Source organism: Phalacrocorax carbo, chromosome 1, assembly GCF_963921805.1.
Source record: "Phalacrocorax carbo chromosome 1, bPhaCar2.1, whole genome shotgun sequence".
NCBI lineage: Eukaryota > Metazoa > Chordata > Aves > Suliformes > Phalacrocoracidae > Phalacrocorax > Phalacrocorax carbo.
In genome coordinates, this window is record NC_087513.1 from 71,834,423 (window position 1) to 71,858,096 (window position 23,674).

Consider the following 23,674-nt stretch of genomic DNA (forward strand, 5'->3'; position numbering starts at 1 on the left):
ACAGAAATGTAGATGATCCTAATCCTTGTTCACTCTCAACATAGTGATTTACTAAATTCAGACTTTTGTAAATCAGCTGAGGACAGTGGTATTATTTAGGTAACTCTTATGTCTTACACAGATGTGGAATACATCTCACAGAACTTTAAAAGATTAGAAGTTCAGTAGAATGAATTTTACCTGAACAGCATACATTTAAGTGAGCAATCAGTATGGAACCCAGCAATGCATTTTCAGGCAAAAATTCTACAGAGCTGACTTGTGAAAACTCTAAGCTATAAAAATATAAAGTATGATTTCCCTATATCACAGTGAACATATGGTAAGGGACATATCTCAAAGAAAGTAGTATTTTTAAATATGTGATTCAGTGACTCCACGATTCAGATGCAGTACACTGCTTATGTTTGCTACAGAGGGCATATGATCCTTGGACATTTATTAGACTGAATCCAGCTAAGCTTTGAGAAGCTTTAAAACAAACCCTTATGTCTAATACAGCTTATTTTTTTGTCTAATTTACACAACAGTTTTCAAGTTTGCAGAGTGATATTGGACAGTGTGAGATAACAAGATAATGCTACAATCTAAAAAAATATGTTGGCTTACTGAAAAATTTATTAAGGTGTATTAAATATATTTATGACAGCATTGCTACAAATATATAAAAGTTTGTAATACTTTAGCAAGACTTTTGGACACAACACTTCAGAAATATTTTTTCCACGGCAAATCCTTTACAAAAATACATCTGTGTGTGTGTTGTCTTTCCTTATGACTGTGTTTTTCCTCCCCACACTTTCATTTGCATTGTTCCTATTCCAGTTACTGTAAAAAAAGGTATAAAATATATCTATCACTGATAACAGTGACAAGCCTAAATAACAATTTTGTATGTATGTATGTATTCATGTTACAAGAGATTAAGAAAAAACTTTTGTCCTTGAAAGAAAATTATGTGCAAAGACTGGAACAATGGGAATTTATTTGTTTTAGTTTGCAATAAAATTTTCAACACCCATCTAATTGCCTTTTCTGACTTCATATCCCAGGGGTCTCAAGCCACCAGCTGAGAAACACTGCCTTAGGGAGAAACACACTGAGAAAGAATGTTTTTGCAGTAACAGAACTCGATGAAATAGTTCCATCAGCATTATTATTGACAAAAAAATGTAGATTCAGTTTTCCATTTCAATAACATGTTTAAATTTCAGGAAATTCTTTCAATCTAAGGAACACAAATTAAATTAGCAGAAAACAGATATACTAACATGTATAAAGTGAAGACTTTTAAATTTTGTTTCAAAGCATAATGTTGTTTAAAAATTTATACTTTGTTTCCTCTTTTAAAACTAAAACACTGGAAACCTCATTTCAAAGAAAAGGAAGAGAGTAGAGGACTGATCAGTTTAACCTCAAAATGTTGACTTTACAGGTCAACAGAAACTTTGAAGCTGTTCACTATAACACAACATTTCAGTAACTTGAAATTTCCAAAAATAAATTAATCAGGTGTTTGCATAGCTGTCAGGTTTGGAGTTCAGAATCAGTCGTGCTTACTTCTACAATCTTTGGCAAGTTATTCCCTGTCTATAAATCTGCCCTCTTTAAAGGCAGATGATGTTTTCTGTGTTTAGACTACCACATCTCCAACATAGGACTACTGTAGATGAACCACACTATGATAACTTAATTCATATTAAGTAATAGTTTACTTTTTAAAAGATCTGAGTAATTTCAGTGTTCCTACTCAGTTTTTGATATGCAGGATTATTCAGTGGTACTAAGTATGGTTCAAAATAACAATATACATTACTACAGGTGCCATGTTTCCATATAAAATAAAATGCAAGCCACAAACTTTACTTAACTGTTCTTTTATATAAAATAAAATAAAACTTGTAATGCATCTAAAGCACCACAAGTTGGAAAGATGTGAACTACAAGATGTAAGGCTTTGCAAAAATGGTAGTATGTTAGCTTTTATCAAATACATGTTTCAGCATTGTATTGAAAACTTTCTCTTTAAACAAAAACTTCCATATTAACCCACATGATTTATTTTTGCTTCTTCTGTTTTCTTTATCTTTTCATGTGACTTTTTGTGTTGTTTAATATTTTTTGTTACCACCTGAAGTCTATTTCAGAAACCAGATGAGTAATTTCATAAATTCAGTTTCAGAAGATTAAAAAAAAACAAAACAAACTTTTTTTTCCTATAATTCACAGAGAAAAATGCAACGTGATTACCTCAGGAGAAGGCAGTTGAGTAACCACTGAACCACCAACTGTTGAAGTAAGAAGTTTGTCACCTAGAATACTTTCTAAATAGCCTGCCATTACTTCCTGTTGCTTAGGGCTGCAGTGGTTCTCCAAAGACAGTACAACTGGATAGTCAGATGCCTGGAAATAGAATTCAAAGGTTTTATTATTAATAAATAAAAAGAGGACTACTTGATTTCCCAAAATATCTTACAAAAGTCCCCTTGGTAATCTATATTTTCCTTTATTTTCAAAACTTTCAGAATATAGGTTAGTTGTTTCGGGTTAGTAACACAATTAAAAAAGCTCATAATTTTTATGGAAAAAAGGAAGCACAGTTGAAAAAGATAAAAATGCACCCTCAGGATGTTAAGGGGGGGTTAAAACAGGGCTAGACATATAAAGAGATGAAAAAACTAACTGGGGAAATAAAATTAAGATCAGTTAAGAAGGACTCAATACTTCATTAGAGAAACCAGGTAAAATCTGCTCATATTGAGTTGTATTTGTCCAATAATCCATAGAAAATAATTTATCAGAGGCATTTAACAAACTGATTAAAGTTGGATGTAAAGAAAGTAGAGAGAAAATAAGTGTTAAATCAGCCAAAATCAGATTGATTCAGTTGCACAGGGCAGAGTACAACCTGGAAGCAAAAGGCAGAATTTCTCACAGAGTTAATGGCTCAGCTGATACACAGAGCTTCTAAAGGATGATGCGTTGGCTGTTTTGTGTCTGAAACAGGGATAAACAAGGCAAAACTGGCTTTCAGCTAAATATTAATTGTAGCCACTTATTTACTGTAAGTGACACAGATTTAAAATCTTTCTCTGTTTTGTGGGGGAGGGTTTTTGTTTTCTGTACAGCATTTTCTCCATTGTTTACACATTTTTGTTAGGAAAAGAGAGAATTGTTTTGGTTTGTTTTTCAAAGGTAAAAACAGATTCTAAAATTGCAATTGACAAAGTAAACTAGGATTATATGTCTTTCACTTTAATTTATGACAGATTTTAACTGACTACATTTCAAGTTGACAGTATCCTTAAAATTTGCTCAGAAATTGTTGTCTTCACATGAACAAGCTATGCATATTTTTTTGTAATATCACAAACTTTTCATGGGGTTCTTTGTACATTACTTATCACAGTCCTGAAGCTAGACAGGTGAAACATGGGAAATTGAGAAAAAATTAGAAAATAGTTCAAATAAGACATGTCCATTTAGATAGTATAAGTAAATCTCATAAGTTGCCAGTAATACTGGTGGCTACTAAAAACAAATACCTTGAATAAAATCTTTGCTTGGGCAGAACCTAAACTGTCGCTTTCTAAGGGAAGTACCATTTTATGTTTACCCTGTTTTTACACATTTCACCTGAGCATTTGCTATTAACTACTAATAGAAGCACACCTTATATAGACAGCTGGTACGAACTACTACCTGTTGTGATTCTGTCGTCTTACTGTAACTTGTGCCTGTTAAATGAAGTTTGTATTATAGTCATGTACACCGTGCTGTGTATTAGCAAAAACAGGTCAGTTATATCTAATTAGTTGTGAAGTAAAGTGAAATAAAACCGTATTTTTGTTTTCACTGTCTTTTAAAATCAGAAACTAATTACATGTTATATAGAAGTCAGAACAGAAAAAAATATATCTTTCTTAACTCTGAGAAGGCTATAAATATATATGCATAAGAATCCATATACATGGATAATCATAGGTGTATATATTCACATAATACTGGCCTGAATACAAGGGTTATCTTAATAGTTGTTCAGGACTTCATTTGAGCAGGAGTTTTGCCAGAAACCTATACAAAAGACTGAGACAGTGCCAAAAACTCTCCAGCTTTCTCTGCTTTGCCAGAGACAGGCAGAAGGGACAATGCCCTTCGTTGTCAGAGTCATCTGACAAAAAGACAGCAGTAGATGGTAACATTTATCAGGCCTTTAATTCAAAATAAAAAGAGAGGAAATGGAAAACAAAGACTCAAGCTTAGCTATAATCTAACATTTTTCTCTGTTTTGTAAATTTAAATATAGGATATAAGACAGACTCATAGCAACAGAAGAATAAGTAAAGTAAAACGATGAAAAATATAGAGTAGTAAAACATCAGATTGATCCTGAAGTAGTTTTTACTTTACATCTAAGTCCTTGCTTAAATGACCTCAGGTGAGAATTCACCTAACAAACTGGGTAAGATCTGAATTCCTTGCACTAGGTTTAGTTTATAATCGTTATCAGCAAAATATGTTTACTGTTCCTTAAATAAAATTAAAAAAAGATATGAAGAATAGATAGAACAAATTTCCCATAATTTATTTCAATAATGCCCACGACCACAAGCACTGTCTCTGTTTTATATTTTTTTACCCTGGAGAATCACTAACAACAACCATCTCCATGGGCTTTGTCGAAGCCACAGTAACATTTTAACCAACATATATATAGATACATACCACAAATGCATACTTGTCTATCACTTGAATTACAGAATGAAATGGAATTTTGCTCGTTAAAGTGTGACCATGATACACAACAGGTTCATTGTTTGAGCCATCCCAGCAGTCAATTTCCAGGCAACGACATCCTTTTAAGAGAGCACTTTAAAAGAACAAAAGAAACAATTTTACAGTCAAAAGAAAGATACCACACTTTCTTATACAAGTCGCTGTATTTCTGATTACAAGCACACTGAATAATTACAAAAAAAACCCCAAACCCTACTTTTTAATCACAAAAGAAAAGAAATCCTACTGAATTATACAGATATGAGACAGAGCTATATTTCCTGTTGTTTATCTTGGCATGTTAGGTAATAAACTTTACTAGAGCATTAAGGAGTAACATGGATTATTTGAATAACCTTCATTAAGAGACTGAAAATAAGGGTCAAAGATTTAAATAAAAGAATTTTAGAATGATGGCAAATTGTTGCTTAAAATAGAAGAATAAATGTTTGAAAGGGCTTTTTTATTACTGTTCCAGGATTTGTCTGCAAGTTTGTGAATCATTATACTTAAAAATAACAGCATCGCACTTGCAGGATCAGGTTTTTCTTGGTCTTTACATAGTTCAGTTGTTCTCCCCCACCTTATTTCTAAGAGGGAGGGCTAAAGCTTTTCAGATGCCTTAAATTTAATGGCAGCCCTTAAAAGTCTTAGGTGTCTAATATTTGGCTTGTTACTAATTTAAACACTCATTGTAGACTATTTTACCTATTTACCAATCTGTCTTTTACATGCTGCCCTTTACAGGCTAACAATATCTCAAAGATGCTTCTAGCTTATTTTAGCATTTTACACTTTCCTTACATAAATAGTACATAAAGAAGGGAGTGGATCCATAGTCTCTTTGCAATTACTTTAAGCAACACAGTATTAATGTCATATCATTTTAAATACCATTAGAAATAAATTCACTAATGTTTATGATGATTGCAAGCCATTACAGAATATCCAGAGAACAACCAAAAGAAAAAAGTTCAGATAGATGATGGTTTCAACTGCTTTCACTTCACTAAAGTAGTATAACGTCATAGCAATGCTGGACACTTCATCTTCATACTTTCTGTCCCCCTCTGTATTGCCTTTATTACATAACCCATTTTCTCCCTCCCTGATGATTTCTCCTAAATGGATCTTGGCAATAAGGCATCTTGGTTTCCTTCTCCTCTTGGAGTCATATGCTGCATATTCAAAGGCAAAGGCTCTTCTCCCTCCTGGCTACTATAATGCCCACTTTCAATGTTGTTGTTGTTGCTTCTGAATTGACTGCACTGCAACATACACTGATCACAAATACCCTTGACATACTCCACTGTATTGTGCCCTTACATCCTGTATATTGATCAGATTAGAGTTTGCCCAGGAATTTTACATTTATTTCAGGGAGTCATTTATTTTTGCATGGTATGTTGAGATTAAAAACTGATTTAATCATATACTGTCCTGCATACTATAGATGTCATTTGCTGCGAGGTAGATTTTTTGAGATGTAAGTGAAAAAATAGATTGTTTCCAGACTACGAACAGATGGTTTGGCAAATATATTGAAAAGTGTACACACAAAATAAAATACCACCTCACATTTTCTGCTTCTGTCTGTGATCGTTTTGTTCCTTATTGCCAAGCAGGTTTCTATATGACTTAGTATTCATTTTAAAAAAAAGCCAAAGAATGTTTAAAAACTTTAAAAACAGTGTCTAAATACCTGGTATATCCCCATAAGTGACTGGGCCCTATTAGTTGGTCAGCTATCAAGTAGGTGTTGTGAGAAGATGAAATAAAATAGTCACATAATGGGTGGTTCATATCTTGGTAGATGGTCCTGTGATCATTTTTAAATACCGAACAGTCTTCTGAGCTCATGAACCTTATAAATCCTTCAAATGACATCTGCCTTCTTTTCCTCACTGAACAAAAAAAAAGGAAAAAAATATATGGTGTGAAGCTAAATTGATGGTTATATTTGTATATTTCCATAATTTTTAATAGCCAGTTCTGAACATTGCTAAAGGTTATACAGCATAACACTTTCCTGCAGTTTTAAAATTCCTTAACAATGTACACGCAAGCATCAGTTGTGTGCAATTCTGGACATGAATTGCTGAAATCATGAGACATTTTTATTCTTCTATGGGCTCCAATAAGACGAGTTTGCACTAGTCATAATTAAATACAAAGGAAAATTGTTGTTGTTGTTTAGTTTTGGAAAGTAATATGCCAGTCAATGCACAAAGAGATTCTTATTTTCTCTGTGGAAAGAACAGGAATTGTTCTCAAAAATGTCAATCAGAGACTGTCAAAATAATCTTGCAGAAACTATGGTTCCTAGCACCAAATATCTTCCTCAGCGGTGGAAAATTCCAAACAAATAGTGATGAAATAATGTTTAAACTAGAAGTATTTGAAATAAAAATAGCATCTTAATAAAATAAATGACTGGCCACAAAGATGAATTGCAAATCAAGCTTATTATATTACTTCATCTGTAACAAAATGTGCTAATTGCCTCCATGCCAGTGATATTCATCCCATTTGTTTTGTTTTTAACTGATTTAATGACAAACAGATCCATTATAGTGCCAACTGCTGCTCCAATGTCATGCTTCAAATGCAATAATTTTGCAAATTATATAATCTCAAAAGTAAGCTTTTGCTTCAAAACATAACCTAGTTTGAATTAGACAGGGATTTTGCCCAATTCTGTCTGCAAAATAACCTTATTTTTGTCCTTATAGTAGACTAGTGATAATTAAGCAGTAAGTAATCCAATATTAATTTCTGTTAAGGAGAGCCTAAAGAAGTCAATGTATATAAACTTTTGACAAACAAAATCCTGAAAACTAAAAGCCAAAACATTTATCTGGCCTGTTAATTCTCAATGCAGCTATAAGGAGCATGATTTACGGGTTAGAACTGCAACCATCAATCTTCAGTATGTGTACAGACTGCAAGTTGTATATCTAAATGAGGATTTATTAAAATCATTCTGATGATGGTAACATGAAGAAAATAATAATTTCTAAATTATACAGTTTTTTGAACAAGAAAACTTTGCAATGTTTTAAAATGCTAAACAGAAATAGAAAACATGGATGAAGGCCTTCCAGAGATCATACATACATACTCTGTTGTCCTTAACCATACAAATGTTATTCCTACCAGACATCTGTCAAAGCAATTCTTAGACTTCCATTGGTGAAGAATCCATGGATATCCTAGTACTCCTATTTCAGCACTAAGTAACCTTATTGTTAGAAAGTTTTCCATAATGTTTACCCTGAAACTTCCTTGCTGTCTAAAAATTTATTTTGTACTATTTCTCTCCTTTTTTTTTCAGTCTTATACACATATGATGACTGCTATCACACTTCTCATTCCACTGCTTTCCAGAAGAAAGGAGTTAAATTCATTGCATCTTTCTGTTTAGGTTAGGTTTCCTTAGACTTCCAATAATTTTCATTTTCTTTCTGCAAAATTTTCTACCTGGTTAACTTCCTTCTTGATGTTTGATCCCTAAATAGAACGTAGTACTTCGCCTTATTGAACTCCACCCTTCTTTTCTATATCATCAATTTGCCAAGATCACTTTGACTTCTAATCTTGTTCACTATTATGCTTGAAGTTCTGGTGTTAAATCTAAATTTAATAAAATTCTATTCCATCATCCATCTTATCAACGGCATAATAGAAATCTGGATCCCAACACAATGCTCAGTGAAAATGTAGATTGGTGTAGCCTTTCATTCTGTCTCTAAGTCATTGATAACTAACTTCTCAGAGTAATTTTCTAATGAGTTGTTTGTGTATTATGTATAGTTATTATTCCTGCTTCCTCAACTTGTTTTTTAGAATGCAAGAGAGTCTTAAAACATATGATTTTTCTTCTATCCACCACTGCTGTTAGTCTCTCATAGAAGAAAACTGGATTCTATTTTGTCATGGAATGTCCTGGCAACCTCTTTCTTGTCCTTACCATCTTAGAGGTGATTACATATTCATTATTTGTTCCAGTTTTTTTCTGGTAACTGACTGGTGTCTAGTTCCTTGGATGTTCCCTTTCTAAAATAGATATTGCATTTGATCTTTCCCAGTCTTTCAATTCATCATCTGTTCTCCCCGCGTTTTCAAAGGTACCCTGTATTAGCCAAGCTCATTGCAGTCAATTTTCTAAGACCTTATGGATTTCTCAACCCATCTTCACTGATCTGTTTAAGTCATTTATGCGTGTCTTAGCCTGTTTTTTCCATATTTTTGACTGCAAGCTTACTCTGGTCTCATTAGTAATATTAGCCACCTGGTTGTCCTTAGGATCAAGAATTTCCTTGGTCTTCCTTTTAACTAACAGATTTGCAGAATGACTTATTGCTACCCTGATGACTCTTGACAGTTTTATCTTATTTAGTATCTTGACATTTTTATTTATCTGTCTGCACAGGGTATATTGTTTTATACTGGTAACAATATGGTTAAGTTTCTACTTTCTGGGTCGTTAAAAAATGTTTTGAGTTTTTTTACATAATGCTCAAAACAGAATACATTCATCCTCTATGCTTTATCTATAATGAATTACATGAATTGTAGACTTAATTCTTTTGAAGAGAAGGCTTTTCATAATTATTTAATTTATTTATTTAATTTTTTTTTAGCAATGACAAGGTGGGAGGAAAGGTGTCTAGACTGAAGTGGAGACTAGGAAGAGGGGAGGAGAGGAGCCTGAACTGAAGTTGAGCCTGGGAAATTAGAAGAAAGGTGTTTTCCCTGTGTTTAAATGCCTGTGTTTTTTGTTTCCTAATAGACAAATTAGTAATTAATTGTTTATGTTAACTGGCCAACAGAGATATTGAAGTAGGTACAGATATGTCTGCTGGGAATTTTAGGGGTGAACCCATTAGAAATAATTACAATCAGAGACAATGGTGTTACTCTGCTGTATTGGAAGAAGGATGCTTTCAATAATTGTTAAAAGTATCAAATAATAACAGCCTCAAGGCAGATGGGATTTCATACCATAAAATTTGGCTACGTAATGTAGAACTAAAACATTTATATTCTAAGTGAACTGTAAAGACAGAAATATTTCCTTGGCTAAAGTAAGAATAGAGTTTTTCCTTTTCTACTCTGATTTTACATCCTGGGGAGTCTATTTTCCACCTGACCTGTACTTGTAACTAATACTGGTGCATACTGGAATAAAGTAGCTGTCTGAGCTGCAATTTAGTTTTCTAAGGGCTTGTGTCTCATCATCAATTGTCTTCCACTGGTAAAGCTTTTCCTAAAACTATATATTTACATGTTCTTCCACATATCTGAATTTTTGTGTCTCGTAAATCCAGCTTCAGCCATTGTCTTAGTTGAGATTTTTAAGTCATCTTTCTTATTTCACATGATTCTTTATGAAATCTATAGGAATATGACTGAGGTCTCTACTCTGTTAAACTTGGTTTACATTGGCCAATGGGATCAAAAGTTCTCTCCTGCAAATGCATGCTTTCCCTCTTGCTCTCTCTCACACATGCACACAGAAAAAACAAGTCTAAAAGAATGTATATCCTAGGAATAAATTGAAGATGGCCCTCCTCTGGACACTCTCTAGTAGCTTTGTTTCCTTAATATACTGTGGTGCCCAAAACAGTACTCGAGGTGAGGCTGCACCAGCACAGAGTAGAGAGGGACAGTCACCTCCCTCAACCAGCTAGCAGTACAGTGCTTGATGCATTTCATTCAGTAAGATTATTTCCAATTACAAGACAAACATTTTTATCACAGATGAAGATACAAAAAGAATTTGGATCAGCATCTGAAATTTAAACCAGACATTAAATTTTGATATTTACAAATGTGTTTTCTAGCTGACTAAATATTCTTCATTGTTTAACTGCTTTATGGCTATTAATTTTCCCGTCAAAATAGATTACTCAAAACAAAAGAAACCTTTTAAACTGGCAACTTATTATATAATTAATTAGTAAACACATTAGTTCTCAGAAAGAATAGAATATATTCAAGAAAATCTGTTCAAATTTAAAAAGCACACACAGAAAGTAATTGCATAAGGAATCAAAGGGGTTTTAGCTACTGTCAGTGAGTCATTCCTAATGAAACACCAAATGTCTTCTGTTTCTTATTGAAAGAGGGATCCAGTTTCTTCTTCTCACCATGGGAATGATCAGCATAGATATTCCAGGGTTACTTTCGAAAAGGAAGTTTTTTCCATTCTTGCGTTTATTTTTCTTAACCACTTATCAATTCCATCCATTATCAAAGACTGGGAACCAAAGGAAACTAACAAAGTTAAACATCTGAGAGTCATCTCCCACTGAACAAAATAACAGCTTGTTATAAAATGCAGTTAGCTCTGATATCCTTTTCTTCGTTTAGTTGCAAATTTTGCCTCAAGTTACGTTCAGTGAAACTCAGCAGAAATGTTACACCACAACTTGAAGCAGCCCTCAGTAGTTGAAGAACACACAGATTTAACAAACCTCCACTCATCTCAGAGTTCTCATGCTTCAGAAATGGTGATCAGGCACCTGTGAAGGTCTTACTATGAAGGTGCTTCCTCTGCAAGTCAAGGGGACATGTAAGTCTTCAGGTTTGGGGGTGGGGGGTGTGTGCATTATCACTAAATTACTCAAGTGAGAGAAGACAGTATAATGAGCAGACAGGCAAAATGGCAGGTAAGAACCCTAAGAAAAATAAAGGTAAAAATGGTTTGTAATGACCAATGGCAAGTTGAAGAACAGAATATATAGAAGGACAAGGAAAACAATAAATGACAGAGACGAGAGCAGATAAAGGAGAGCATCATGAAAATAAAGAAATTAAAACACAGAAAAAATATTAAAAGACAAGGCTTTTAAAATAATAAATGTATGAGGTTTTTCCATAATGGTTTCAGAATATTATTTTGATGACTTTAAACACTCTTCAAAATATAACTGGAGCTTTTCCTTAAAAAAACAATAGCAACCACACACAAACATGGGTTCTCCATGAATGCCTGACTCAATAGGAGGAAGAACTCATTGGTTAGAAAAATATTTTGTCTGCAAAATATTACTGAAATCTGGAAGAACCCAGATTGAGCTCCAGATTCTAGGCTGAATTACCAGTGCCTGCTGCTCAGATAGCTTCATTCTACTGCAACAGGAACAATGTCATGGATTCACTGAGGCAGAGTAAAAGTGAAATAGCATAAAAAGGAAATGATAAAACTGCTAGTCAAAGTGTGGGCAGGCTGCAAGGGAGGAATATAGAAACAATGCTCAGCATGATGAAATGGTGTTCAGAAAGCCAAAGCTCAACCAGAATTGAAACTGGCAAGGGACATCAGTGGCAAGAAGGAACACTTTTACTGCTTTTATTGGCTGTTTCTAAGGAGTAAGAAGGTATGCTGTTGAATAGGGCAGGTGGTTTAGTGACGGCAAAAACAGACAATGCTAAAGTATTCAGTGCTGTCTTTTTCTCAGTCTTCATCGATCAGGTGTAGGCTTTGTGCCTACAGACAGGGTTCAAGGAGAAGAGAAACTATGAGCAGACAGAGATTAAGTTAATAGAGATTACTGGAGAGAACTCGGCACACAAAAATCCATGGGATCAAAGGAGGTGTATTTGAGACTGTTAAGACCGTTGGCTGATATCACTGCAAAGCCATTCTCTATCATCTTTGAAAGGCCGTAGCAATCAGGGGAGGTCCCCATGACTGGAGAACAGATGTTGCACTCATTTTCAAAAAGAGCAAGGACTTTCTGCACTCACAGGCCAGAAAGTCACCTATATCCTGAGCTGCATCAAAAGAAGCATGGCCAGCAGGTTGAGAGAGGTGATTCTGCCCCTCTACTCTGCTCTGGTGACACCCCACCTGGAGTGCTGCATCCAATGCTGGAGTCCTCATCACAGGAAAGACATGGACCTGTTGGAGTGGGTCTAGAGGAGGGCCACAAAAATTATCAGAGGGATGGAACACCTCTCCTATGAGGAAAGGCTGAGAGAGGGGTTATAAAGCCTAGAGAAGAGAAGAGAAGGCTGTGGGGAGACCTTATTGTGGTAAAGGTGGCTTATAAGAAAGATGGGAACAACATTTTTAGCAGGGCCTATTGCAATAGGACAAGGGATAATGGTTTTAAACTAAAAGAGGGTAGATTTAGATTGAACATAAGGAAGAAATTTTTTACAACGAGGGTGGTGAAACACTGGCACTGGTCCAGAGAGGTGATAGATGTCCCATCCCTGGAAACATTCAAGGTCAGGATGGATGGGGCTCTGAGCAAACTGATCTAGTTGAAGATGTCCCTGCTCATTGCAGGGGTTTGGAGTAGGTGCCCTTTAAAGGGCCCCTGCAACCCAAATTGTTCTATGATTCTATGATTCAATTCAGGGAACTACAGGTTGACCAGCCTCTTTCATCCCTGGGAAAATCATGGTGCAAGAGCACTTGGAAGTCATTTATGGGCACATAAAGGAGGCTGTGGATTTCTGTCCTTAAGGGTTTTCATGTTTTGACTGAAAATAAGCCCTGAGAAACCTATTCAGGAATTTCTTTGAGCAGAAGGCTGGAGCAGCTGCCCTCCTGAGATCCCTTTCTATCTGAACAGTTCCATGATTCTGTGATAGTAGAAGTCTGTTTTTAGAGACCTGTTCTTAGAAGTTGATCAGAGAACAAAATGAAAATGGCAATTTAGAGTAGGAGAGCATAAATAATTATAGCTTTAACCCCAGTAACATGGATAATGACATCAGTAGACACATGATGGGAAAGATTAACAACCAGACTCCATGCCTGCTGAAGATGCTGAGGATCCACCACATTTGCAAGGCTGTTTCAATTAATCCCTTGTATCATTACCAAACACATCCAACTGAGGGCAAACCAGACTGTAACTGTCTGTTTTCGGCCTTTCTCAGTAAAGAAAAAGAAATCTAACCTTCTCAGTAGATACATCCTTAGAAGCTGTTTTCCTCTGTGAAAGCTTTGTTATTAGATTACTTCTACATTTAATCTTTCTGCAATATGACACTCAAATATAAACAAACCAAGTGCAGAAAGTATGGTTCATACAAACTGTAGGTTTAAATAGTTCAAAATGGAAGTACTAGATTACAGAATCACAGAATCACAGGTTGGAAGGGACCAGTAGCATGTATTCTTTCCATTTTTAAGATAAACTTTAAGCAAAAAGCTCTATTATATCAACAATGCTGTAACAAGTAACGTGACCCCCAAGTAGGATTAGAACAATCTTGGTTGTAAAGTATGCTTTGAAATGCATTGGTTTAACTACTTTTCTCTTTATTGTGTTTGTGGATCACAGTACTGAGTAGATAAACCAAACTAAATTACATAACATTAAATTCTGACATTTTTATGTCTTCAAAAATGCTGTCCTCACTCTTCAGATTTTAATACTAAATTTTTTAAACTTAATTTATTATTAATGATTTAATTATTGTTGAATTCCTCTAAGAGAAATATCCTGGGCCGAACAGACCAGTTGCTAACATAACATGATTTCTATTCTTTTATCTTTGTAACCCAATATTTATATTCCTCTAATTAATTAAGCAAAATAATTTTTGAACACTTAGCTAAAAAAAAAGATTCAGTATCCTAATAATGGTCATTCACATGTTCAGTGGACATTAAAAAGATTTAGTGCAGTTTATGTTAGCTTATCTACTGTATGAAAATAGTATTTTTTTTTAAACAATCCACATGTAGGTTTTGGACCAGTCTGTTGCAACAAGGAGTAAGAATGATTAATATGGTAAGTAATATAATATGTGATCACTGAGCAATATGCTGTATAAATTTATTGTGCTTTATTAACACTTTCCTGTATTATTATATTCACAATGTTTAAAGATCTGAATTGCAAAAAAATCAACATCTTGTACAAGAGCTTACAAAAGATATTATACAACATACATAATATTATTGCTTACATTAGTTTTCTTTAAAATGTTCAATTTGCATAGTTAGATGAGTATTTAAAAATATAAGCACAGTCAGTGACAGAAGCACAATAAGTAAGAGCTAGAAATCAAATATTAAACTATGCATACCTTCTTCGATGGGTTCATACTTCAAAATAATTTCTAATGCAGTCGTTCCACAAGCTTCAGTTTCATATTGCTCTTTTCTCAGAAATTCAATGAGCTCAGTGTCAGCTAAAATTTTGCAGTTTGGAGAGTAAGCACAGAAAAGTTCACTAAATTCAGGTCTGTGTACAATAGTTCGATAAATTGCCCTGAAGTCTTCTATGTTAATTGTATGTTCTTTTCGTTTGTCCACTGTTTTCTGAAAAAGAAAAATAAATCAAAGCAGTCAATACAAAGATATGCAGTGATACAAAGATACACACAAAACACTATTATAACTGATCATAAGAGCAAAAACAACAGAGAAAACATCAAGCAACAGTGACTGCAATGTATTATCAAATTATATTCTTCCATTTCTATATGGAACTCTTAGATTTGTCTATATGTGTTGAAAATATTTTATACAAATGAAAATGTACCATAGGACATAATTAGCATCTAAGTAATTACAATAATTTTTTATATAACTCATGCAATATTAAAGCACATTATATAAAACCTGTAAAACGATATGTAGTAAAATAAATCTGCAGCATAAAAATTATAGAGTGGAAAATATATTTAATATAATAGCTCTCCAATGGCAATTTAAACCTTGTAGTTAATACTGTCAGTAAAATTTATATACTACATACAGCAAACAGTAACATAAAAGAAGGAAATAAGGATGACCAGATTATCATGAGATCCAAGACTTTCAACACATCAAATACGAAACACTATTAAAGTTTGGAGACAAGATACTTTATAATAACCTATGACTTTGTGTTCTATTCTTAACAAGCCAGAATGTTTAACTCAGATTAATTATTCACACTTTCAGAACTCTTAAACTGTAAGCTTGTTTTCATAGAGCTTACAAAATGTTAGCACATTAATTAATTTCAGAGCTTCAGTGTAAAAGCCACTAGAAAAATCAAAAGGGCAAAAGAATTTTAGTAGAAAAATACTTTTTTACCATATCTGCCATTTACATTTTTCTCAGGCTTAACAATCTTATTTATCCTTTAAAAGTTTCTGCATCAAATATATAACCGTGCGTATGAAATACAGGTGTTTCTAGCAGTTGAGCTTGTATTATTCTTAAAAGTTAAGAGAAACTTTGGAAATATACTGACAAAATTACTCACAAAAATCACAAATAAATGGCAATTCATTGCCTCATTGATTATCACTGTAAGCTGATCAAATTTCCTAATTGTTGGCTCTTTAAACCGAGACTACCAAAGAGGCTAAATTTAAGCATATAATAGCATGGCACCTAATGTAGTTATTAAAGCTTCTCTAAAACTCTCCATAAGAATGAAATGGCTTACTTGATCTTTGGCTGCTCTTTGATAAATACTTGTGATTGCTTCTAGATTAGTTTTGAAGAGACACCATAAAAACTAATAGCCAAATGATACATTACCAGCTTCTTCCTATGCAGTACATTTCCTACTAAGAGATGTCTGAATAAGTACAACAATAAAAGTAAAAATATATTAGATAACAAATCAGTACTTAAGTATTTGCTTTGAGTTTGTGAAAGAGAATTGTAATGATCATTTTTAACAAAAATCAGCAGCAAGAAAATTCGTTACAAATGCAAATAATATGCATTTGTTTACTGCTTGAGAAATCCTACATCTAAGGTTGATATCCTCAATCTAATTTTTAATATCTTTAAGAAAACTGCAAATTTACTCATAACTGTTAAATAGAAAATTAAAATACCAACTTATTTTGGAATTAAGCAATCTATTTGGACTCAGGAGATGTTCACATTGGTATTGGCACAAAGTGAAGCTGGGCAAAAATATTAAATTTTCTGTCTCAGCTCCCTCTTGATGAAATACAGGCAATAATATTACACAGGAGAGCTTTTCAAATTAAAGTTATGGAAAACATGTTGCTATAAAAAAGAGATTGTTATAAAATTTTTGTTGGTAGTTTTTATTATTCTTATTTCTATTAATGCAAATCAAATTTTTGTTATTCAGAAAAAGAAGTATCTTGACAAAGACAGTCTTGAGAGGAATTATATGAAAATGGTTTATTTCTTAAAAAGTCTTAATGTTCATAATTCTGATTTTGCTCAAAGGAGCATTACAGTAAAATAAATTCAAAGAGAATAGACAAGAGAAAAGCAGATTATTCTTTAAAAACTATGCTTTCTATAAAATTGATTATGTCATGTATACCCATTCGATTAACTGGTGATGTATACTTACTGACTGATGCCAGTGAGATTTCCTCCCAGACTGCTTTACATTTTTATGTACTGTTATATTGATGAACAATTTAAGCCCCCAAACTACTGAAAAGACTCAAATCTCTCTCAAATAGAAAAGACTACCTACAGTCCTGCTACAGATAACCAGATGAGACTGTTGAGTATATTATATTGTTAAATATAACTCCATCAGACTTGTTCTCTGCAGGTCACTTCCTCAAATAATTGATCTCTTCTCTACCCACTGTTGATCATCTCTCTCAAATTTCTGTCAGAAAGAAAATTCAGTGGAAAATACAGGAAACTGTGAGAAATATTTTCAAGTTCTCATGAGATTCTCAAGGTTGGCAATTGTCTCAATGAAGTACAAGTTAAAAAACCACAGGCAGCCTCTTTAGCACGGGTTGAGTTCATGCTGCCAGTTTTACCTTGGCTCAAAAAGGCAGAGAACAATGAGAGAAGATCAAGACAGAGTGAGGAAATCCTAACGCCATCCCTCTGCCTGCCTGCCTGTCAGCATGGCATCACCTAAAATTTTCTGACTTGCCATAGTTAATTCTCCTCTGTCGAATCTAGACAGAATCAGCCAGCTGGTGACAAAATTCACAAAGAAATCAGAGAGAGAGAGAGAGAGAGAGAGAAAGAGAGAGAGAGAGAGATATCTACTTGGCTTCATTCCCTTAAGAAAACAGCACTACCAAACAGCTATATTTGGTAAAAAAAAAATGAGCTAAAAGGAAAAATCATACATCTTTTGAGTAATTACTACAGGGAACCTGAAGAACATGAAATCCCAATATGTCCAAAGGCACTCAGTTTTGCAGTATTTGCTCACTGGGACTGCATCCCCTTGATGGTAATTTGCTTACCTACATTACATTAATTTATTAGTAAGTTGAATTCTTAGCTATGTCATGTAACCTTCATAGAAACCTCTTAAATGTTGCCATATCTCAAAGCCACATCCTTCCCCAGGTGTTAGACTGCAATTCCTATCCATTCTGGCACATCTTCTAAATACTCCAAAGAAGAGGTATAGTGGAAAAATGAACGAACAAGTGTGCAGGATCTGTGTTGACCTGAAGCCTGAGAAGATCAGGCAACTCCATATTGTCCTTCTGGCAAAAGGATTTTTAGGAAGTCACTCTAATGGCTCTGCCCAGCACCAGACAGGCATGTCTGCTCTCGTTAGCTTGATCACAGAAGCAACTGAATGGGATGAAACCAGAATATTTTTAATTTTCTCCAGTTAGGCTTTATTAGAAAAAAGCTGGGAATCAAGACCTACCTGTTTTCCACCACTCTACACTGTTTTGGTGTGGTGAAGACATGATGGTAATGCAAGCACTCATTTATCTATTTTACACAGAAACAAAAGTCCTGAACAAGGCAAATTATTTGCTGATTTAGCACACCCTAGTAGAATGAAATTCACTTCTAAAAACATTAATTTTAAAAAGTCAGCAAATATATGACACTTATGTAACTGGACTTCTAAACATATTTAATTGCTTAATCTACATATTTCTCACCTTGAAAACATGTTTTACATGTGCAAAATCAAATGGTATTTGCAGTTTTTCAAGCAGCTTCATTGTGCTGTCTAAATTAATCTTCCCAGTCCTGAACTCATTCTGAATGATGGACAAAAACCACGTATGAGAGATCAGGTTAAGGAAAACTCTGGCCCATGTCATTGCATTTTAAAAGGGGGAGGAGGGGAAGAATTTTAATTTTTTTTACACCTAAAAAGCTTGCCCCTTGCTTTTCTCATACTATAGAACATCATTGTCTTCTGATTTGCAATAATGCAGCAGGCTCTGAGGCATGCACATTTTTGCTCTGCGCCCAGAGACTCTGAGGGCAAAAATGACAAAAAGGGCCATAGAAAGAGAAGGGGAGAGTGTGAAGGAAAACAAGGGGTGGTCAGAGTGAAGAAAAGGGTGCAGCGAGAGGAGGGAAATGTGGGGAAGCTAAGGGGATTCAGCAGCTAAGGGGAATGGCAGGAAGAGGAGTGCCAACAACAAGCAGCAACGAGGTGAGGGCACCCAGCACTGCGCCCACACAGCCAGCCTCAGCCAGCCCCGGCTGGACCAGCCAGGCCCGACTGGGCTGGCTGCCCCAGGATCAACTTGGGACCCCCTCCGGTGGTCCCATGCAGGCACAGGTTGGTCCTGGCAGGAGGTCATACAATGGCAGCTGTTGCAGGGTGGGGAGAGGAGAGGAGGAGGTAGAGCAGGAGGAGGATATCTGTTCTCCTCCATGGCAGCTCTGCATCGCCTGCTCTGGCCTCTTCACTGTGGTGGTATTGGCAGCGTTTGGCAGGACATCACCTCAGCTTGCTCCAGTTCCCTACCCGTGCACCCCTGTGCCCCTGCCGGGACACCCAGCACCCTCGCGGCACGGCCCCCCACCAGCGCTGGCCAGGCAGCCACTGTGAAGTCACAAACTGTGGGTTCCCAGGGAAGCCCGCTTCCTGCTACAGCTCCCCCCAACCCCTGCCACCATCTTGTGCCTTCTCCCTCCAGCACGAAGTGGCCCACACATCCTCCCCTCGCCTGCAGCCTCCCACTCTTTGGATAGCCCTTGCCCCCAGCATGCACATGGGGCAGGAGCTGTGCGAGCCGGAGAAGGCGTCTCTCATTTGCCGCCTACTGTGCCAGTCCCCTCCCGGGGAGTTCGGCCAGGTCGTCCAAGACCTCTCCGCTCTGGTCCAAGATGACAAGCTGGTGAGGCAGGAGGCTGCCCGCGTGGGAGCCTGTCACAACAAGAACAACTTCACCCCCATTGAAATAAATAGGCACACTGTGCTACTGACCCACTACAACGACTTAGGGGGAAACCGCTTTTTTGACCCTCAGGACAAATTATCTTTTGAGTTTGACCACCTGTGTGGGGTAACCAGCAAACCCAGCTGCATGGTGTGATGCTGGATGAGGCCGAGCTGTGGCGAGAGGCCCTTCACAAGGGCTTGAAGGCCTACGTGAGCTCCCACTTTCCTGATGGTAACTGCTGTGTCTTCAAGAAAAGCCTGGGGAAGAGGAAGATGTTTGTGGCTTGCATTGAGGCTCATCAGTACCAGCCTTCAAATCACTGGAATGGCCTTTGGAAGTCAGACTGGACCTTTGCCCTGACTCCATTTACCACTCAAGTTACAGGGTTCTTTCTCCTCCAGCTACACTACTTCAAAGATGCCAACCTCCATGTAACTGTCAGCAAGTCTGTGACTGAGACTCTAAATGTGATAGACCAAAGTCAGTTTGCCACAGATTTTGTGAAATTTGTGAAAGTTGAGGACACCAGATTTCATATTGCCATTCTGGAAAACGCTCAGGCTTTGTCAGAGGATATATGGGGAAAAAATCTGCGGAGGAAACTCCCTGTTACTCGCACTTTCATGAACTGGAATAAACTATTGAAAGTTCAGCATCTGAAGACCAATGTCTCTGATACAGAAGTGCCTCCATGCTTAATGAAACACACTACCTGATATGGTGACCTAAATGAAATAAAATTTTTAAAAGGACAAGAAAGACAAAACAGGGGTGTTGTGTTCCGTTGATTTATTTCTGGATTACCCAGGAGAGTGCAGAAACCGTCATCAGTCAATAACCACTTTGAAAATAATTCAGGTCTGTAGTGACTGAAAATAATTTGCTGTGTTTTTTTATTTTGTTCATGTACTTTACAACTGCTTCTAGAAGTACTGGTAATGGTCATTGTCAAAGGCAGTACAGTGCTACAGGTGATCCAGCAAGCAATCTCTTACTTTCCTTTATAATTTTACCCAATATTATGTTTACTTATGTAACTTCATACTGTATGTAACACTGGTTATAAGGAAATCAGTAAGGTAGTTTGGCAAAGCTATTGAGTCATTATTTCTAGATTTTTTAATTGACACTGAAATCCAGGAAATTCAGCCTTCAGTCTTTGCTCATGCATACCTCTCTGTATGCACAAGAGACATCCCTAGCAGAGTCACATAAACAAGGGAAGATCAGTACACAGGAGGAATAAATTTCTTATAGCTGGTGCAGAAGATATTTCAAGACTGACCAGGGATGTATGCTGGGTGTTGCAACACTGAGAATAAAGCAATGCTACTTCCTTCTCCCAGTGTTTATTACAAATGCCAAAGGAATGTATGTGATTTTGTTTTACTTTAAGACTATAACGGTGATACTTTGCTAACATGTTTATTACAATAAATGAAATGCCTACCACACTTGCTGTTTTCTGTAAGCATACTTTTTAATTAGAGTTTCATTAGAAGCAAAGTTTAATTTCAAGCAGTAATATAGACACTAAACTTTCTAAAATATTTATGTGAACACTTACAAATTATTCTTATAAATATTAAATGTTTTTAATGTAAGCATAAGAGTTTGCATTTGCTCATCATTGCTGGTGACAATTACATTGTCACATGGGTTAAACATGCCCTTTTGTAAATCCTGATGCGTGGCTTTACAGAGTAAGTGCTTAGACTGGCCATGATTGCTTTTAACATATTTGTTTTAAAATGTAGCGAAGAACTATGCATTGCTATGGTTTCGGAGATAACCAACATTTTGCAAAAATGTCATCTTCAGATTACCCTTCTGATGCAAAATTAAGATTTTGCATCTGTACTTACACCTGATTTGGGCAGATCCTTACTCTGTACATCTGGATATGATAATTAGTCACCCAGAGAAACCAATAACCAAAAGGTGTCTAATATAAAAACCATCATTCTACATCATTCTATGCTGTTGATGACAGAGTCATATGTTCCATTTTTATTTATAAGCATACTAATTTACAAAGCCTTATTTCAGAAGATGAGGTTGTAGTGCTGCCAATATTTTAATGAAACTGAAATAAATGAAATTGTTCCTTTGATATATACTGAACTTCTTCAGATTTGCATTGACTAGAGCACATTTTTCATCCTGTTGTTCATCTTCATGGTCACTCAGCACAAAGATTCTGGGAGTGTTATGCTAATTTATGTGCAGCAAGGTGCGCATCACGCAGGATTTCCTTCCTGCAAGCAGGAAGCAGACTGCTGCCCTTGTAACAAAGTCCCTTGACAATGCTTTTTACATATGCCCATTTGTTAGAGAATCTGCACCATGCACTTAAGACAGAGAAGAATGGAGCATGGAGAGCATTTTCTGTGCTCCTTCAGTTCTTCACAGACAGCTGCATTACCTATGGGTCATTCTTTTTCACCCCACAGCTGCTACTGAGATCCATCCAAAACCAATCCAGCCCTTTCAGTGCCTACGTTGCTGCTGGAGACTATTCAATGAGCAAGCAGCTGTCTTTACATGGTATTTACTTGAATATGTGATTATTTCTTTATTGAAAAAAAGAGTAATTTTATTTAAAATGTTATGCAACCCAGGGCTGCTATAACGAAGGTGGCCTGTTGTGAGTGTAGTTCATATCTGCAGTACAGAATAATAGATGAAATTCGGAACATAAATTTAGGTGCTAACAGAAACAGGGACATAGCACTAGAAATTCTGGTTTGTGAAAAAAGCACTTTATTAAAACACAAATATTGAACATGAACATACAGTAAGAAACAGTAGGGAGCAATGGAAAAGAGTAAGCAGTTAGATGACTTTCAGTCTCAACGTTTACTTCACCAGATCAATCCCTTATGTGATGCAAATATATGATGTTTTGCAATATATAGCTCTGTTCTGGAGAATGAAATTCTCTCTTCTTTAAAATGCAGTTTCTATATGTCAAAACTGTAGCAAAGAGTACAATAATAAAAACATTTAATATTGTAGGATTAGGTCATTTTTCTATCTTCCTTATCAGTCTACCTCTATGAACTTTCCATTTTCCTTCAGTTTCATTCTCTATAAAAGAGGGAATCTGTGATACCAGAATCTGCAACAAAAGCTGCTCAGAGGAATGGAGTTTGGGCAGAGTAAACATTCTGATCTGGCTGAAAACTCTTCCTCATTTTTTGCAAGGCCTATGAAATTAATCTGGAAAAGGTAATTACAATACAGGCTTTGTCAATTTTCCTTCTACATTCTCCATGATGGGCCTGGAATTTTTGTTTTTCTTTTGGAAAATTGAAACCTGGGGAGGAATCAACATTATGAGAAGAAAATGAAGATGTACAACTCCATGGAAAACTTTACTGAACTTTTGCATATACACTTTTGTGACTCTGAATATGTTTGAGATTCAGTTGCAACTTCTTACTCTTTTGCCCATAGATAATTTTTTTTGATGTATAGGGAATACATTCCAAATCACATTATCTTTATTCCTAGAATCCCCCTCCTTCTCTGTCTACTGTTTTGAAAATCATTCACATTCTTATAGCTGTCTGTGAACCCATTTCTTTTTATTGTCATCACTACCCCATATTTTAAGAAAAGAAATTAAGACTAGGAATATATAACTAATCCAAAAAATAAGTCGTCAAACTGTATCTTACAACAGGTTTCTACTGCAGCCAGGGGTATAGCATAGCTAGAACTGAAGCTGTATCTACCTGTTCCCAGTCAGAACTATCTACTGTTAAAGACTTGCTTTAACAAGTCTTTAACAAGTGGTATTTTTGCC

General features: G+C 35.7%; 2 protein-coding genes across 2 annotated transcripts in view; one reads left to right on the forward strand and one right to left on the reverse strand.

Moving 5' to 3' along the window:
* Positions 1 to 19,353, reverse strand: part of PLCZ1 (phospholipase C zeta 1) — a 53,498-nt gene extending 34,145 nt beyond the window's left edge. The window contains exons 1-6 of the mRNA XM_009506306.2: positions 19,340 to 19,353; positions 18,622 to 18,745; positions 14,836 to 15,070; positions 6,479 to 6,680; positions 4,726 to 4,870; positions 2,251 to 2,403 (exon numbers count right to left, since the gene is read on the reverse strand). Of these exons, the coding sequence (XP_009504601.1) occupies positions 2,251 to 2,403; positions 4,726 to 4,870; positions 6,479 to 6,680; positions 14,836 to 15,070; positions 18,622 to 18,745; positions 19,340 to 19,353 (873 nt within the window). The remainder of the gene's footprint in view (positions 1 to 2,250; positions 2,404 to 4,725; positions 4,871 to 6,478; positions 6,681 to 14,835; positions 15,071 to 18,621; positions 18,746 to 19,339) is intronic.
* A 333-nt stretch (positions 19,354 to 19,686) lies between these two features.
* Positions 19,687 to 20,579, forward strand: CAPZA3 (capping actin protein of muscle Z-line subunit alpha 3). Its single transcript, XM_009506307.2, is given in 2 exon segments — positions 19,687 to 19,993; positions 19,996 to 20,579. Coding segments are annotated over 2 exon segments (891 nt in total).
* Positions 20,580 to 23,674: the final 3,095 nt, after the last annotated feature.